Source organism: Urocampus carinirostris, chromosome 2 (assembly GCF_059441175.1).
Source record: "Urocampus carinirostris isolate Australia breed hairy pipefish chromosome 2, RoL_Ucar_1.0, whole genome shotgun sequence".
NCBI lineage: Eukaryota > Metazoa > Chordata > Actinopteri > Syngnathiformes > Syngnathidae > Urocampus > Urocampus carinirostris.
The window spans coordinates 17,624,974-17,643,653 of record NC_142350.1 but is presented as its reverse complement, the minus strand read 5'-3'; the positions used below and the strand labels follow the sequence as shown (position 1 = coordinate 17,643,653).

General features: G+C 38.0%; 1 protein-coding gene across 24 annotated transcripts in view; it reads left to right on the top strand.

The window, feature by feature from the left end:
- The window catches only part of adgrb2 (adhesion G protein-coupled receptor B2), a 264,320-nt gene that overhangs the window by 167,425 nt on the left and 78,215 nt on the right, over positions 1-18,680 (top strand). For all 24 annotated transcript variants that reach the window (XM_088329155.1, XM_088329165.1, XM_088329151.1 and 21 more), the window contains one exon: positions 12,013-12,139. In XM_088329155.1, coding sequence (XP_088185281.1) covers positions 12,013-12,139 — 127 coding nt within the window. The remainder of the gene's footprint in view (positions 1-12,012; positions 12,140-18,680) is intronic.

The following is an 18,680-nucleotide window of genomic DNA, read 5'->3' as shown; positions in this document are numbered from 1 at the left end:
CGACACAACTAGTGGCAATTTCCTCACTATGACACGGCTGACCACAGACGTGATTTCACATTAAAATCCTGCACATGCTGCAAAAAATACATTTTGTACACCTTATGTTGACATATTTGCTCATTTTAAGAATTGTTTTTCTCATTCCAAGGCAAGAATGGGAAAACTTTTTGAGTCACGTGCCACATTTGGGTAAATAATTTGGCCATGGGTCCGGTCCTGGAGACCAATCCATTCTTTTCCAATTATTGTTTTTGTTGACTTATAAATGTTTTATCTAAAAATAACTCTTATTTTGTTGGTGTGTTATACATAACAACTCAGGCGGTAAAACTAAATATTTGCGCATTATTTATCAGTCGGAAATATCGCTGACCACAATCACAAAACATTCAATGCAACCCCACAAGACACATACGGTCTATTTCTTCATGTATGTTATACTGTACTTTATATTTTTAATATATAGATCATTTTATCAAACTGATTTTGAAACACTCCCAATTAAAGGAAAATGATATCTGATGTTCTTTTTTAGCACTAAATGTGACAGACAACATGCATTAAAAAGGATGGCAAGCAGATTTTTCACTTTTGCTGGCATTGAATGTGATGTATTCGTTGATAACTGAAATAGACACGTTGTTGAAAAGCAAGTACATAATTTTTTTTAGCAGGCTTTATAAATATTAGTCTTAATAAATATGTTAGCCTGGAGAGAGATGGGCACCACCAGGCTGTACTTGCCCACGACACACCACAGGATATTGTGCCCCTAAGACTCACCACCCAACCAACAAATTAATCAACCAGCCACCATTTATTATAATATAATATATTTTCTTTAGAATTCTTTACCTTAGAATTTTACCAGCAGATTCCCCATCTGGCTATTCTTCCTGAGCACTTTCAGGAAGTGAAATTGATGCTGAGTCTTTATCACCGCCGTGGTGTTGGCCGATCAGGAGAGGTCTTACAGATATCGACGCCCACGAATTAGTTGACCATTTCTAGGCTGCCCTCGTTTATGTGAGCAGGGCTGGGTCTGCTCTGCCATTTTTAAAGTCCAGGATTATATCCTTGTTTTTTTGTGGTGTTCAGTGGGAGGTTGTTAACTAAACACCACCACGCCTCTTAGTCAGACTCTTATTTACCAGAAAATAGTCCCACCCTGGTGTTGTCATCAGTGAACTTGACAACGCTATTCAAGGGATGCATGGGCTGCAATCAGATCTATAGAGAGTGAAGAAAGGGGTACCCAATCGACACCTTTTTAGAGAACCGGAGTTAGCTGTCTAATGGTGGAGACGCAGTGATATCCAAGCTTGACAGATTGTGGATGATCCGTTAGGAAGTCCTTTATCCACTGACAGATGGAAGTGGATGTGGAGAGGCGCAGATGCAGCAGTTTTTGCACCAGGATTCCTAGGATGATGTAGCTAATGGGTAAGCTGAAGTGCAAAAAGAGCACACGCACGTAACTTCCTCAGTGCTCCAGGTAACTGTGTGGAGTGGAATGCTAGGATGATGGCACCCTCAGTTAATCAATTAGTCGTGTTTATGTTTAAAACTGCATGTCACCGTGGCTCATTTTGCTATTGTACTTCTATCAACCTTGTCTTGTGGGCCACATAAAATGATGTAGTGGGCCACATTTGTCCCGCAGACAATGAGTTTGACACATGTGAAGTAAAGTATGTGTCTGGCATGATAACGGTCAGAGAGCTGTTTCTACATAATCAAAAACTGACTTTTAAAGTCACACTAATGCCCAAATCGTGCAACGCATTTTTTTCGCCACTTCTGTGGCAATGTTTGTCCTACCCCTCTGTGCATTGGCAAACACTTCCGATGAAACACACTTACCGTATTAGACGTGTATAAGCCAAGCACGGGAGGGGTGGAAAGGCTGATAGGGATTGCTCCACTTTCCCATCTGACTGAGCAGAAGGGCTCAGAAGTGTGTCAAACAGCGAATCAGAGCATCAAGAGGGAGTCGGCCAGTAGGGCTTACCATCGGATCTGCCTCCGCAGGGTGTCTCAGATGGGCACGGGCTCAGTCCTTCACTTATCAAAAACGGCCCCTTTGTGGCTTGGGCTCCTATGTCTGCTTCTTTTCTTCAAGCGTGAACGATTGCGTTATTGTTGAGGACTGACATTTTCTGTTGGTTTTGATGTTCAAAGTTGTGTATTTACGAGTCTGGGACATGACTTCTTTCTACTGGTGGACTGCTTGGATCTACATGGTCTATGTACTTTTTTCTCCTGGAAAACTCTGCCAAGTCTCTGATTTTTATGCAATTATAGATTAGTGATAAGACGGCACATTACCGAAAATGGAACAGATGCTCTCCTCATTTTTGGAATTTGGCAATTGGAAAGGGGTAAGTCAAAGTCTAGCAAACGTAGCAATGGCTGTCTACTAATGAATGCTCTTATAAATCACTGGATGTATAGGAATGGATAAAAGAAGGATTTATAATAATGCATAGAACATACACATCATATTTTCCGAAGTAAAAGGCACACATAAGAACCAAAAATTTACCAGAAATTTGCAAGTGTGAATAACAGGACGAGAAATATGATACATTTTTAAATAAGTTAAATTGAATGCTTCTTACTGAACCAACCATTTATCGATGAATATTGTTTACTTAATAATGATACTTTATGACCTATAAAATTACTTCTCCATTATCCAGATTTTTTTTTTTAAATGCAACCTTAGCGTTCACAGTAGTTTTACTTTAATGCGCCCGAGAGTCAGCAGTGCCTTTTAAATGAAAACATTTCACAAAAAAAACTATTTTTGAAGGTGTGCCTAATCATCCAGTGCGCCTTTATAGTCTAGAAAATATGGTTTGTATATAGAGTAGCTAATATAGCAGTGTCCTTTTCCTCATTAATAAAATCATAAAAGCTGTGAAATATGAATACGTAAAACACAGCTTTATATGAATACGTAAAATATAGACATATATCAGGGGTGAGCGAACTACAAACCGCAGGCCAAGTTTAGGCTGCCAGGCTTTTTAATCCAGACTGCCCAACAAAAGTTAAAAATAACTCTACAATAAATGTAAAAAATGGTAAAGAACAAAACCAAAAAGAAAACACTATTAAAAAAAATATATTTTGTTCCCTGTATCCCTTCTTGTATTTTTTCCCCAATAAGAACAGTTAGTTTTATAAAAAAAACAACAATCAAATAGCTGGCTATATGTGTTCTTATCGTTTCTTATTTCTTCATCATCGATTTCTTTTTTAAGATATTTTTTAAAATACATGCAAAAACCACGGAAAAATAAAACATTTCTGAGCCAGCCATGGTTCAATTAGTTTTTTTCCCTAACTGCCTCGCCCCTGTGAGTTTTTTATCCAAATGTGGCCGGGCAACTCAAAAAGATTAGTAACCCCTTGTATGTGTATTATGTATGTATATATATATATATATATATATATATATATATATATATGGATGTGGATGTGCATGTGGATGTTAATGGATATATAAGAGATGGTTTAATACTGGATACTTAAACCAGAGGTATATACAAAGAACTGTTTCGTAAGTATATATATATATATATATATATATATATATATATATATATATATATGTAAATATATGTAAATATGTAAAACGTGATTATTAAATGAAAGAAGGGCAGTTAGATATGAATACAATAAGATCACATTTTTATGTATTTGTAAACGCGGATGAACTTGGGTACGGGTAACATATAATTGTACATAAAGAACAGTTACTTTTGAATATATGACATGTTATATTAAAAAGTATAAATATAGTTTAATCAGAAAAAGAACTAGTGAAGTACTGGTAAAAATGAAATTATTAAACAAAATGCTGAGTATAAATGTAAAAATACATTTTTATATAAAAAAGGCTGATTATATTTGATTATCCACAATACAATTAAATGGAAGTTTGCCTCTACTTATCTTGTTTACACATGCATTATCCTCTTTAATCCCGTGCTGTTGGATGTGGGCTGAAAGGCCACCGTTGCCTCCAAGTGTCATCTTTGACCTTGATTTACCCAGTGAAAATGTGCTTTTCTGTAAAAGCAATTTTTCAGAAAGCTTCACCAAGATTAAACTTTTGGACAAATCTTTGCTTCCAATTGATCAGTCATGACCATGCAATTATTAAATGTTTATTTTCTCCCTCACCAGAGGATTTATAATCCATTTTCCACATGAATCACTTGCTCCCAAGCCGTATTTCCTGTCTTTGTTAATAGAGACGGCCATGCTCGCAATGTCGGTCCGTTTATGGCAGTAGACAACCTGTATCTCTGCTTTCTAGTTCCCGCTTGCACGTCAGGAAGAAAGATAATCCCTGAAAAGAAGCTTTATAAATTAGCTTGCGGGCTGCGGAGGTCAATGACAAAGCACGCTTGCAGCAAGTCAAAAGAAGAGCTACGTACGTTGAATCGATGCTACATCTTGCATTTGCTATGCCATGCCGCCGTGCATGCATGAGAAAACCTGATTATGTATGGATACGCTCTTGCATAAACTTCACTTTGTACTATAAATATTTCACGGGCCGACACGGTTACCATTTATAAACGAGTTTTGCCTTGTACATAAACATCCGAGCAAGCTTCAGGTTATCCCATCTTGTCTTTCGCTTCTAAGCTCTGTCGGTCTCCATAAGAGATGATGAAACACACACAAAAAATAAATAAATAAATACAAATTCCATTAAGTGGGTCATGCGTTTATGTTCGATCACACATATAGATGAAACATGCCGTGCAGAGGCTTTCTGTCAGACCTTCATAATGTATGTTATGTAGGCCTAAATGCACAGTTTTACATCTGTAATGAAAAGTATTTGTCCCTCAAAGGCATGGCGGGTAAACAGTTACATATATGTACTATATTCATTAATCTATAACATGCATTTTTCTTACCTAAGAAATAACTCAAAGTCTAGTCACCGAATCTTGTAATCGCATAAGGTGCTTGAATTTTTTAGCAGAGGACGAAGAAAAATACCTGAGAGGATTTGCTATTTTTTTGTCTGTGTTCTTGCATCACTGCTGAAATAAAAAGTCGTCCCTTTTAAATACATAATGTTTTTTTTAACATCCTGGGTCGTTGAGGCAACACCTCCTGTGGTGTGACTTGGGGAAGTACTACTTGGTGGCGTTCATCCCTCTGCAGGCAGAGCTTACCTCCCTTTCATGAAACGTATAGTTTGGGTTTTTACAGTTACCTTTAGCAGGAGAAGGCTTATGATCTGACTCAGATACAGCACCTTATTCATCGGGTTGCCGTCATTGGTGGTGTAAAGTGTCCCCTAGCTCTTCAGAGATGGGATCCAAGAAATGACCGGTACCATGTACTTTAGCCTGTCGTAGCACAATTGCCCCCCAACACTTGTGGTATGTGTCTGTGTGACGATACTAATACTAAAAAAAAAACCTGGATTCCGTCCCCAAATTTCAAGTCGACTTGTTTTGTTCAGTTATAATGGTTGTAACCCTGCATTACTGATATTTTCTGATTGCATAGTACTTGTTTCCTGTGTGGAACACAGCTATAGCTTTAGGCTTAACTAACAAAATTCGATCTCAATTGGACAGTCAACTTCCATCCATTATCTGCACCGCTTATCCTCAGTACGGTCACAGGGGTGCTTGAGCCCATCCCAGCTGTCTTCGGGCAGTGGACACCCTGAACTGGTTGCCAGCTACTCGCATGGTGGTGAGAACATGCAAACTCCACACAGGAAGGTTTGATCCCATGACCTTAGAACTGTGCCGCTCATGCGCTAACCAATGCGCTGCCGTGCTATCCCAGTCAACTGTTAACTTTGTTAAAACTGTAAAGATGGACTGCCACACTTACATACTCATTAATTGTATTCGTGCTGCATGCTTTTGCAATTCTGTGCCTATATCAGAGCAATATTTAGAGTTTGAGAAATCAGTTCTAGGTTTTGGTGCAGGTGGTTTATTGTAAATAAAGTGGAATGGTTTAGCAGAGAGATTTAGTTCTGCGGACAGGCTTGGTGGATTGACATTGCATTTAATGTGCAAAATGGCTGTCATATATAAAGGGGCAGTGTCTAATATTTGACAACTAAATGTCACTGTATTGTGTAGTGCAACTGAAAATAAGTGCTACAAAGCAAAAATAAAAATACAAACTACAGAGATTAAAAAATGACCAAACTGCATCATGTTTCCCCCTTTTCTTATTTTTCTTCTCTCTTTACATATTTTTACATCTGTATTCGTGCCCACTTAAATCTTTCAATTTCCATACTGCCTCTGTGATCTCCCTTGCTATCCCACCCCCATTTTCCACTTTAAACATATACAGTCCGTAAAATCTGGCTACGCTATCATTTTATCCTCGCTTGCCTCGAAAGATGCAAGAACATAAATTGCTAATACCCTAACAGGTCCTTCAAATCTAGTCTTTTCTTCTTCTCATTAAAGGCATACACAAAGACAAGGGAAAAAATGTTCCGACATCCCAAAACATGGACGAGTCCTACAATTAAATACAATGTTTGAAATGGTAGGTTTCTTTGAGCATCATAACTCATTTGGACAATACTTGACATCCTTGTAAATTAGCTTAACTTTTTAAAATGTATTCAATGACCGTGTATATATTGTGAATAGATCCCTTACAATATCGGCTGATTTGAGTGCATTAAAAAAGTGCCCCGCTTGACTAAGGACTATGAATGTTGCTCAGGATGCAAGATCACCATTTGAAGCGTTTATAAGCGGGGCAGATGATAAAAGGCTCGCTTTTGTGGCGGATTTACTTGTGTGCGAATGAAACCCTTTCATCTACAATATTGCTTTTGAGAATTCATAGCGTGTTTAACCTTTTTCTTTTCTTAATAGGGTGCAATTGGCTTTCATAGTGCTGCCCTTTCAGTCAAGAGTCAGCGCCAATTTATCCTCTGCAGACATAAAAAGGTCAATTTTCGTTGTTCCTCAGGAGGCCGTTTTCCAAATTATTTTTTTGTTTTGTTTTCTGTTTTTTCCTTAACAATGAAAACAACTGCAAACATAATAAATGAGTGCTCAGTAAAAAAACAACGGTTTAAAACATGACACAAGAGCTATGTAGCATAGTTGTTGGATTTTCTATCTCAATTTGTTGGTTGTTGAGTAACGTCAGTCTGCTGTGCTGGAAAAAAATAAAATAAAATCCCTGTAAGAGTTGGATGGATTGCCATGACATTTTGTGCAGACATTTATGGCTCCTCGGGGGAGAACGGATTCCGGCTTTGGTGATTCACTTATGTTTTATTTAGCATGGCAATCAGGTGAGAAGGTTCTCTCCAAAATTAAATTTTTGAAATATTTCACCAGATTGTCAAACAGAAGGACAGAAAACTTTTTGTTGTTGTTGTTTTGGAAATTCTTAGTTGGGCGTTACGGAAGAATCTTATGTTGAACAATAGAAAAAAATGCTGATTATTATGTATAATACATATGTATATATATATATATATATATATATATATATATATATATATATATATAAAACAAAACAAACCGTACAGTCTCTGTTTTTATTTTTTTTATTTTATTTACTGTTCTTTTTTTCAAAATTTGCTTATTTCTGAGGGGCATTGCTGTCACTAATATTTTCACCTTTATACACATTTGAATAAGAGTTATTTAGTGCGCTGGAGATAAAATGAAACAAAAATAAACACAGAAAAGTGATAAGTTTATATTTTAGTAGACACTCAAAATAAAGGTATAAATGGATTTCAAACTTGCAAGGAGAACAGGGGAGGACTGTAGAGCAAGCCAGCCCTCCCTTGAGAACTTTTTTTACAATATCTCCGAAGTTACAAAAGAAGATTGGCTCCTAAGAGTGTGGAAATTATAAAAAAAAAAAAAAACAACAAAAAAAAACAGCAACATTAGTGTGACAGTGACAGTGATGTAAACAGTGCATAGCAGTAAAGTAACAAGCAGCCTTGAGGTAAATTAGTCAAGAAACTCACAGTCAAGCCATTTTCATTTGTATAAGGTGAGACCTACGCAATATTATTTGCAGGCGTCCAACATTAAAAACCTAATAAACATGTATGCGTAGTGCATATTTGTATTTATGCATTTGTTATATACTTGCTGTTTTCAATACACTTATATTTGTTCAGGTCTGAAACCTGTCACAAAGAAACTACACTTTCTATTCAATTCAATTGTTATTTACAACAATAAGAACGTTTATGAGTCACTCACCACAAATAGGTCTACGAATGGTTGAACACATAACTCCATAAAACAACAGCTTGAACGCTAACATCGGTTTAATAAAATCTTCCTTCCTTGTCAGTGACACAAGCAAACAACAGTTGTTCAGATTATCACAATGCAATGAACCTGCTTATATTTTAACCATGCTGCATTATGATGGCCCCCATATACATTAAACAGATGAAAAAAGGAGGTTCAAGTAGCTGTGCACCTGTTTGTACATCTGGGATCTGTTTTCCAGAAAACAAAGAGTAGACCAGTTGTCATTGACATTTATTTAAATGAGATCATAAAAATAAAAACAATTGAGATTGACTCGGAATTATTAGCACTGTACAAGCATGTCCCACAAATTTGACCACTTCGGAAACTCTTACTCACTCACGGCCTTTATCGGCCTTTAAATAACAAAAATTCAATTGTGAATCAAAAGCATGTCTATATACTTGAACTGAAGAAAAGCCAGCATATGTAAGGGAAAAGGGTTTTTAGCAACATTTCCGCAACTCGATTGATTCCCTTTGAAGGATTTGACTATGTAGTTAAAAGCCCAGCATATTCCCCTGATCTCCTTCTGTCTGTTTTGTGTCTTTTCTTCAACGTTCTTGACAATCCGTAGTCTGTTATCATTGTAGCTCATTTTCCTGCCTTTCGTCTTTGAAGTGTCAGCGTGTCGATCTGGATCATCGGGGATTTAGACTCAAGCAATTACGAGCACGAGAAACCCGACTGTATATGTATCTAAGCTTTATAGCGTTAAGTTCCCTCATACTTGGGGGAAATCATGTTGATGTCGTGTGATATAGAATAATACACTTTTTTTTTACCACGGGAGGTTGAATGAATCATAAAATGTTTTTGAGCCAAGCTGTGTTAACAATTAATTTATTTTCTGGGTTTTTACTGAAGAAGGAAGGGCTTTTCCTCCTCCGCGTGTTCGATTTATATCCCGGTAGTGAGATGAACGAAATAAAAGCTTAGCGGATTCTTCAAGGTTTCATTCGAGAATATTCCGGGTAAAAATGAGTATGCAGTCAAAATGTCAGACTACTACATTTAGCAAGCAATCACTGTAATAACGTATAATGCACAGTGTTGTATAAAAACATTAAATGTACAAAGGGTAGATAAAATCCCCTCATTTTATCCACATTTGACTTAGAGAAATATTACTCAGTGCCAATATCTCAAGTATATGCATCACATGCTGTAGTTACCAAGTGGTCGTTTGAGGGAGAAAAAGGATAATGTCATAAAAATGAAATAATTTATCATCAGTTTTATTCTTCAGAAATATTTTATACTTGAAGGGCAATCCATTTGTAAAATCGAAACAAAGAAGGACCTTTCCACTGGGAAGAGGTGTCTCTTTTCAAACTCGTTTGAATAGGAACTGATATGATGAGCCCAGGCCTCGGTCGTCTACACAACAAAACACAAATGAAACAATGAAGAATATCCAAATTGCAACTAAATAAATTATGAAGTTAATTATGACTGAAATGATGAAGAGGTTATAAGTGAAAAGAAAATCATACAATCATGTTTGTATATGCAATGATGCTATTCAATATTGCAACCGTATCTCAGAGCTTCCAACTTCACTAAAAAATATATTTGGAAAGATGATGGAATCCATAATAAACCAATTGTCGGCAGTAGGCATTCTGTCAGCACTGATGGACATTAGTTTTTCTGAAAAAAAACAAAACAAAAAAAAACAATGACACATGGCCAAATGTGACAGTCTAAACATTGATTAATCTGAATTTGTGTATGTCAGTAATTACATGTACTTACAAATGCTGACAAATGATCAAGCAGAAATCTATCTTAGCAAACACGGGCTAAAACTTCAAACCACTTAAAGACCTGGTTCAAAATCATCAGCACCTTGTCTTTTACATTCGGATCACATCAAAATCTAGGGATTGAGATTCCCATCAGTCGCTTTCAGTGTTTGATAGGACCTTGATATAAAAGGCATCATCGGTCCATCACTTGAGGATTTGTTGGCTTCATTCTAGTGCAGCAAACAAGACCTGGAGATGAGCCACCCGTATGTATTTATAGGCGAGGTTTGAACCAAACAGATTTGTTTTATCCTTGCTTCTCAACTGTGATTGTGATACCAAGGAGGAAGCTTTGCCCCTACATCTAAGAGGAAGAAATGCTTTAAATTTTTAGACTAAAGAAATAAGTCACCGTTTGAGATGTTGTTGTTAATACACATGAAATAGGAGTGTATATAGAAACGCAGAAACGTAAATAACCTCTACTTCACAGATATGCAATTCACGAGTGCCAACCCGTACCCTTCTAGTAATTTACCAATCCACGCATTACAGTCCTCATACAAGTCCTTCACTGGTGAAGGGATTCACTCTTTGAAAAACACCCCGTTAAGTAAACAGTAAAACACGTCAAAGAAAAACATTTTTTTTTGTTTTTGTTTTGCACTTTTAACCCCTCATCCTCATTACAGTTTCAAGAAAGCTCGGCCCTGTCACAGTTGCCGTTCGTCAAGAAGCTAAGTACAGATGGTTGCCTGCCAATCGCAGACATCCGATTCGTAGGCCCAAGTCTATTATTATCACTCGTAATCGAAATATTTCTAGATAAGACATCTTTGGTACACATAATTAACATGCTGTAGGTTATATTTATGTGACTTTTCTACTCACTAATGTGTCTTGTCAATGCATTCTTGGTACGAATATGAATTGAGTGCAGTAAAGATCTTATGGTAACACATCATTTCGCCAGGTAGATTCAATTTACATTCTTTGCCACACATACCACTTACACTGTGTTGACCTGTTTTCTTGTTATAGGATTCCTAGTCTCTGGTTCTCTAAGCACCACTTTTAGTTGAAAACAAGCTTTTAGATATTGCTACATACTCGGCAAAGGGTTAATGTATCTATGTGAAACATGTTCCCCGTTCCTCAGAAATGTATTCATTAAAACAACCATTTTCTGCTCACTTAAAGGACCTGTTAAGCTATTAGATATTTTCTGTGAGGACGGCAATTTATCAGTAACAATGTTTTCTCAGTTGACATATCAAAAGCAGGAGGCTACCTCATTGGAGACCCCTGCTTTTGATGAGGACACCTGAATAGCTTGTTTACAGTTTCTTAAAATAGTGATAGGTCATTGCAATTTTCTAGTAATTTGGTATCTAACTGACATGCTTTTTAGTGTTTGACTTAACTTCTCATAATTACAACTTGTTAATGTCAGAGTAAAAACATATTAATAACTTATTCTTATTTTAGACATGTAAATCCAAATGGTAGCCCATTACTTCAATAAGTAACAAAAATGTTGCCTAAGGTACAGGTAAAGGATCCAAACCTAAAAGTACGTTATAGAGAGTATCTTAACTTTGATTGCTGATTTCTCAGATAAGGTTATAGGATTATTTTGTAATTATTTCAAAAAAGAACATGTTTGAAAAGAACAAGCGGATGGTTATGTAGCTAAAAAATGAGACGTGGAACAAGTTCGGTGACAGTAACTGCTAATGACAACAAGGCTAAAAAGAACTTTGTGAACCCAAAAGTGGAAAACGGTTTATCCCTTAAGACTTTTTGTCCCACCTCCTTTCCCTTACAGGTGAATGTTCCTATAGATTGATGTGGCCATGTGATACTTACAATCCCCGTTGTGTCCCCTTCCCACTCCTGTACCCAACTCCCCCTCCTCTACCATTTCTCCCCACCTCTAGGGAAGCTGGTGCTGAAAACTGGGGCATAGAAGGCTGCCAAACGTTCACATCAACCACTGTCCAAACCAAATGCCTGTGCAGCAGGATATCCACCTACGCTGTGTTAGCGCAGCAAGCTAAAGAGCCGGTGAGTCACCACTGCATAATCTCATAGACTCTTTGGCACCTGGGAGGGGCTAATTAGGAAGCTACTATCAAGGGTCAGGTCAGTGAGCTGTTAGCGTTGTATAAATTTAGATGGCATCCTTGTTGCTCAGATTACTGCAGCGGGATCCGGGTGCCAACTTCTTGTCATTATAGCGAGGTTTTGATGGATGATGGAGCTGGAGTTTGAATTCAAGGTGTCTGATTTATTAACAAGTGCCTTTCCCATGCATACGTAAACGCCTGAGAATCGAAAAGCGTGGCCGTTATTTAACATTGTCACTGCGGCCGATTTAATGCCGCCTTGCACTTGTCGAGACATATTTTGTTGCACATTTTTGATCCCAAGTCTTTAAAGGTCAGTTTTTGATGTGCATGCAATAAACCAAAAGAGGCATCAAAGGACACAGACTGTTTTATTGGGACTGTGTGTGGTTTTACATGAGGTAGAACCTGCAAAAAATAGTCCAAATGGCTAGTGGTGGGTGTTTGTCATGATTGAAAAAGGCTTTTTAGTTGTTTGGGGGACTGGAGCACAGATGCTGTGTTCTTATAGATTGACCTAGTCTCTTGTAGCGTGTTAATGGACTTTGCAAAGATCTGGCAACTCTGTGGTTTGCTTCATCAGACTACTAACTACTCTCCCCATTTCCACTAAGTGCTATTTATTTAGCTTTCGACAAGCCTGTATTTTAGTATTTTTTGCTTGAATGCTAGTTTTTCCTCCATGTTTCCATTAGTTCAATATTCCTAAACGTTCAATGCAAACGATAGAGCATTTTCTCTATTGTGTTTAAAATAGAGCGCGCGAAAAAAAAAAAAAAAAAAAAACTTATTCATCAAAACGTATCATCCAGATGGTGTCAGTTAGCAAAGAAAAAAAAGAGTGCAGAGGAGGAAACGAGGATGGATGAATCAGTAGGCAGCTTTTCAATTTCCCGCATTAATAAATAATGTATTGGGCACCATAGTAAAGCTCTTCTAGCTTAAGAGGGAATATATCAACAAATAAGTGCAGATAAAATTAGCCACATTTTGTCTCTACTTATATTTCTTTCAATTTCAAAGTTATATGCTTTGTAATCTGTATAATTCGTTAGGCTTTGCGCACATTATTGGAAATAAGTCAAGAATGCAAAACTGCCGCCATCAAAACCCTGTTTAAATTATCCTACCAAATACTGGCAACTAGTTGCTAACATTGGCAACATGTTCCCATTGGCACCGAAATTAGTTTTTAAGCATAAGCTCCTAACGTGGAGCTACCAGGAGCTTTTCTCATTCTTTGCGCACTCACACACACAGTGTCCCCAAAACTTGTTTGTAAGGAAATACTGGAGATTAGAGCCATTGCTGTCCTTTTCGTGAAGAAAATAGGAACTGGCCCTGTTAGGGCAGATAGAGACACGAAAGCCTGCAGGAAGCGGAGAGGAGGTGGACTCGCTATCTATGTGAACACAAGGTTGTGTAACCCTAGGCACAAAGATTTCCATCTGCTGCAGGGATGTCAAACTTTTGGCCTAGCGTGTGACGTCATCCACGCTGCTGTTGCTATCGTGTTAATCTGTTAATAAACAACCAAAGGATACTGCTGGAGGTGTGAATTTCTCTACGGGATGAATAAAGTATCAATCTATCTATATATCTATCTATCTATCTACCAACTGGAAAATGGTTTTTGGGATGCCATCATAATGCTTTTGTTGTTCCAAGGGTTTCAGGATTTTCAAGGGCTTTTGAAGAATTTAACTAACAGAAAATCATACCTGCTAGCTTCCAATTCTTATATCTAATGTTTGTGGTTTTTAATTTTGTGACACACAATATCGTCCGTTAATGTTGTGTCAATATCATACCTGTCAACTTAGACACATTACCCGTATTTTACACGTTTTGATTATCTAAATGGTGAACACCATATACCAACTTTTGTAGAGGAAAAATAAATTAACAAAAAAGTTGTTTCATTGCAAGACCGATCTTGTATTGCCCATCTGGCTCTAATCCAGATCACCTCAGTCACTCGTAGCAGACGACAACATAATCATAGATTGATAAAATTGTCGCTGTATTCTACATGAAATGTCTTGTTGTGTGGAAATATATGCCATGTTGTGTCTGTACAGTTTATTTTTTCTTCATAAGCAATTGGCTATGGTTAATAGATTGGCAATATTTCTAATCTCTAGTCTAGTTTTTTATCTTCATTTTTTTGTATGTGTTTGTCTTGCTGTCGGTCACCCCTCTCGAGGGATATTACCAGGGTAGGTAGATAGTCTAGTTCAGGCATAGATTTTTGACCAAGTTGTTTTCAATAACCCTACCCTTTCCACATTGTTGGAACAGTTTTCTTATTTGTGCTAGCCGCTTTGCGTTGGTGTCTAGTACTTTTCAAAGTTTTGTATCATTGACCTTCCCCTTCACCAAACAACTAGGTTGACAATGACTTTTGGAACAAACCATTAAGGCAAGCATTTAGAACCAGAAGGTATGGGTCAGTGGTTTTGTGTCAACGGCACTTAGTCAGGAGCTGCTGGGATCAGCGCTAAGTGTGCTCCATAGCTTTAAGGTTTTCCTCAGTAAGCTTTCGATTTCAGTCGAGATTGGCTTCCCTTAAACCCAGAGCAATTGAATGAATTCATTAGGAACCACGTGACACTGTCTAGCCCAGACAGTATCGTGTGTTGTGTGAACATCTAGAATTCTAGAAGCTACATTATTACAATTGTAGTGTGGTCAGCTCAGCTCTGCAAGCTTATCTCAGGACACAACAGTAACCATCAAGGTGCAGAGGCCTAGTTGGGGTCTGAGGATTAACCTCTATGTTTACTAATAAAGGTTTTGTTGGCTGGGATTGAGATCCAGTGCTGCCATTATGGCATGTTTACAGTGGAGTGAAAGATAGCCTGTGAATCCAGTTTACTTTCTATAGCCTCTGAGATTTCCGTGTGTCCCCTGTCGGGAACGTCTATCAACGAAGCAATACTGTAAGTGCTGGAGACAAAGCAGAGGAGTTGATTGATTAAGGTCATGCCACTATACCATAAAGCGAGGCAACCGGATTTCCCAAATGAGTACCGTGGGAGTGGGAGCTTCCTGGGTATGTCGGGACTCATTGCTATGAAAATCCTCCAAGGGATCGTAAGAGTTTGATTTGAAGGAGTTATTGCCTTTGTTTAAGTCAATTTAATATTTCTTGACTCAAGTGAAAGTTTGGGGCTCTGGAGTCTTGTTGTTGGCTGGAAAAGCCCCTAAACTGGTTGTGTTGACTCCGAACTGCAAAATGTACGGTTAGCCCTGTTCACGTTGCACTCGTTTGGTAGTGAAAAAAGAAAAACTTGGAAAAACAAACAATGAATACCTCTTCCTAGCAACATAAATTACATTTAAGATTCTGACTCCTGGTCACCCAATTTTGGAAGATTCATACGTTCGCTTGTAATAATATACAGAATACTAGAGTACCTGGACTTAGCCTGAGTTATCAGGATCAGTTACCAAACTATCTCTAACTATCCTAAGTCTTCTATTCACTGCTTGGACGGCAAACTGTGTCGGTCCATTGCATTTGCCCCTTGTCTTCTGATACCATGTTAGGTTTGTTTTTATTTAGGAGTTGAGCACTTTGCAATTTGTTTTGATACCTGGTTTCTTTGTGTCTGTTGTTCCTGATATTTGTTGAAAAATACCATCCTTTGTTGAGCACATCTTCCACCATTCTGGCTTTTGCTCCATTTGGGTCGACCACCAGTCATTCGGGACATGAGTAGTATGTTTGAAAGTGGCAATATTTTGGTTAAACATGCTTTCTTGAAAGTCTACTATCATTATTTGTAAAGCTGTGCATACTTACTAATCCATGTGATTGTGTTTTCTTTGTTTTTTTTCTTCTTTCCACCCTTTTATAAGCAATAGTCTAAACTACAAAGGGAGGGGGACATTTGCGTGTAACAGTAGCCCGCAGCCGAATTTGTATTTCTCTCTTCGCACTGTAATGTAATGAAAATAGGCACATAATTGCGTCACTCTCATGACTTACCTAATTAAAAAAAACACTGTTGTACAAATTGACACAACCAGGAGCTGGAGGACAATCTATGGATGTAAGTAGGCTAGAATACACAAGACGGAAGATTTTTATTCACCCTTGTCTGATAGAGGCTAACCCGAGCGCGAAGTGATCCTAACGTTGTGCACAATTTACTTATTACAATCATTAACCCCATTTTCTGAGGAGATCAAAATGTGGGCCTTGGGCCGTTTGCCGCTTGCTATCTGTTTTAAACGGACAACAGTGAAAATTAAAAGTGAAACCTGCTTTTAAGATAGTTATTTATACATTTTAGCTTATTAAATATGTCAATTGATAAATAAACAATCATAATATCTGTCCTTAAAACACTCCGAATGAAAGGTCTTTGTTCGAAGCAAAACATGTTTTACTCTCTACAAATGGTGAAAAAAACAAAACAAAACATTTACCTCCCTCAAGTGATTTCAAGAGTAGTCAGCTTGTTCAATAAACTGTAACAGACCAGAAACGGACACAGGACCCAATAGTGCTCGTTTTCTCAGTTTTTATTAAATAAGAGGGAGAGTAAGGCTTGCTTCCACAATCCGATGGCTGAAGGACAAAAGGAGCGAGCGGTGCGGAAATGGCACTTCCGTGTCTGGCGAAGAGGATCAGAGACAGGCGGGAATAGCAAGTCGTTGGCCGGGACTGGAGATCAAAGGTGGTGTCGAGTCCGTAAGCGAGGTCTGTAGCAGGAGGCAGGCAGGTAACGGGGCAAAACAAGTCAGGTAACAGGCAGGCAGAACGGGGTGTTTTCATGTCCAGAAACAGGTTGGCAACAAAGATCAGGCAGAAAAACGCAGGGCAGAACCAGAGTCGGACAAAAGGGCTTACTGAGCTGAATGCAACAGTTCGCATAACGATCTGACGGCTTCCAAGAGGAAGCAGGGGGTTTAAAAAGAGAGTGACAGCCAATCAGCTGTCCGGGCTGTTGGCGCAAATTAAGCCGCCGCAGCTGCGCTCAATCGGCAATCATGACATTCACTGGCTGATAATGTGTGGTTTGTTAATAGGGTCTCTAACACTCCTCCAAATATATTCATTTAAACCTCAAAATTGCCGTTCGGTTCCAATTTTAGTCCTCGAAATGATAGTTTCAGGTCCACGCCTTAATATGAAAGTTAAAGGGAAAATATTTACTGATTAATCACTGGATGTCGCTGTATTCTGTTGTTGAACCGAAAATGAGTGCTAAAAATCACAAGTAAGAATAAAAATTACCGAGACTCAAAGTGACCGTAACGCACCATTTTTCTTCAATTATGTCATGAAATGAAATGAAATGATCTGCATTTATATAGCGCTTTTCAAGTCAATGACTTCCCAAAGCGCTTTACAATGTGCCCCACATTTCCCAATAGCGGCCTTGCAGCCATGTAAGGCGCTAACCTGCTTATTGGGGGTATTAGGGGTTCAGTGTCTTACCCAAGGACACTTCGACATGTAACACAGACGAGCCGGGATTCGAACTGGGATCCCTTGATCCCAAGACGAGCGCTCTACCTCCTGAGCTACTGCCGCCCTCTTCCTCTAAGTCAAGTACATTTGTACAATAATTCCTTTTTTCCAATAATTTAAATCATATTCATATTTATTTCAATAAATTACATTTTTAACTCTTAGGAGTACTAAATAATACACGATCGTAGCGGATTATGGATTAATTTATTTCTGATAGATTGATTTATTTTCAAATAATTTCTTAGTATTTTTCATTTATATTGTTTTGTTCTCGATCTTATTTTGTACTAGATTTAAACAAACCGATATTTGAAATCCATAATATTTTTTTATCATTATTTTTTTTTGTGCAAAACCCAATTTTGCGCAACTTCACCCAGGCCCCAGCTCCGTCGGCCCCCAAAGTGAATTCTCTAAACCGGGAGTCTACAACATGGTGCCCGCGGGCACCAGGGTACCCCTAAGGTGTGCTGAGGTGCTTAACTGAGTCTATTTAACCTAGAGATAACATAGTAACAACATGACAAATTGTTATTTTAGAAATGCATATCAAACTGGGTGCCTTTTGTGAGAATTAGTAACAAAGTAGTATCTCTCGGCTTGTAAAAGTTTGGAGAACCCTACTGTAAACTAACTTATGCATTTCCTCTCAAAGCCTTTATAATTTTTTTGACCAAATCAGACAACTCAAGATTATAAATGAAGAGTGTTTCTATCTGGTAACTTCCCTCAATGTGCTTGTGAGAGAATCATATTTATATTCCAGGCGATTCCACTTTCTTTTAGAGGAATTGACTTCCTAAGACGAACGGGCAAAGCAAGATAGAAAAAGAAATATAGAATTGGAACTGAGGTTTTCTCTCTTCCTTTACGGTTTTCTCCTTACTTGCCAGCTGAACTTCCTTCTCTAATCTTCCACGGACACACTCTTGGGCAAACAATCGTTCAATTACCTGGCATGTGTGCACACTTCCTGCAACCTTTATTTGCA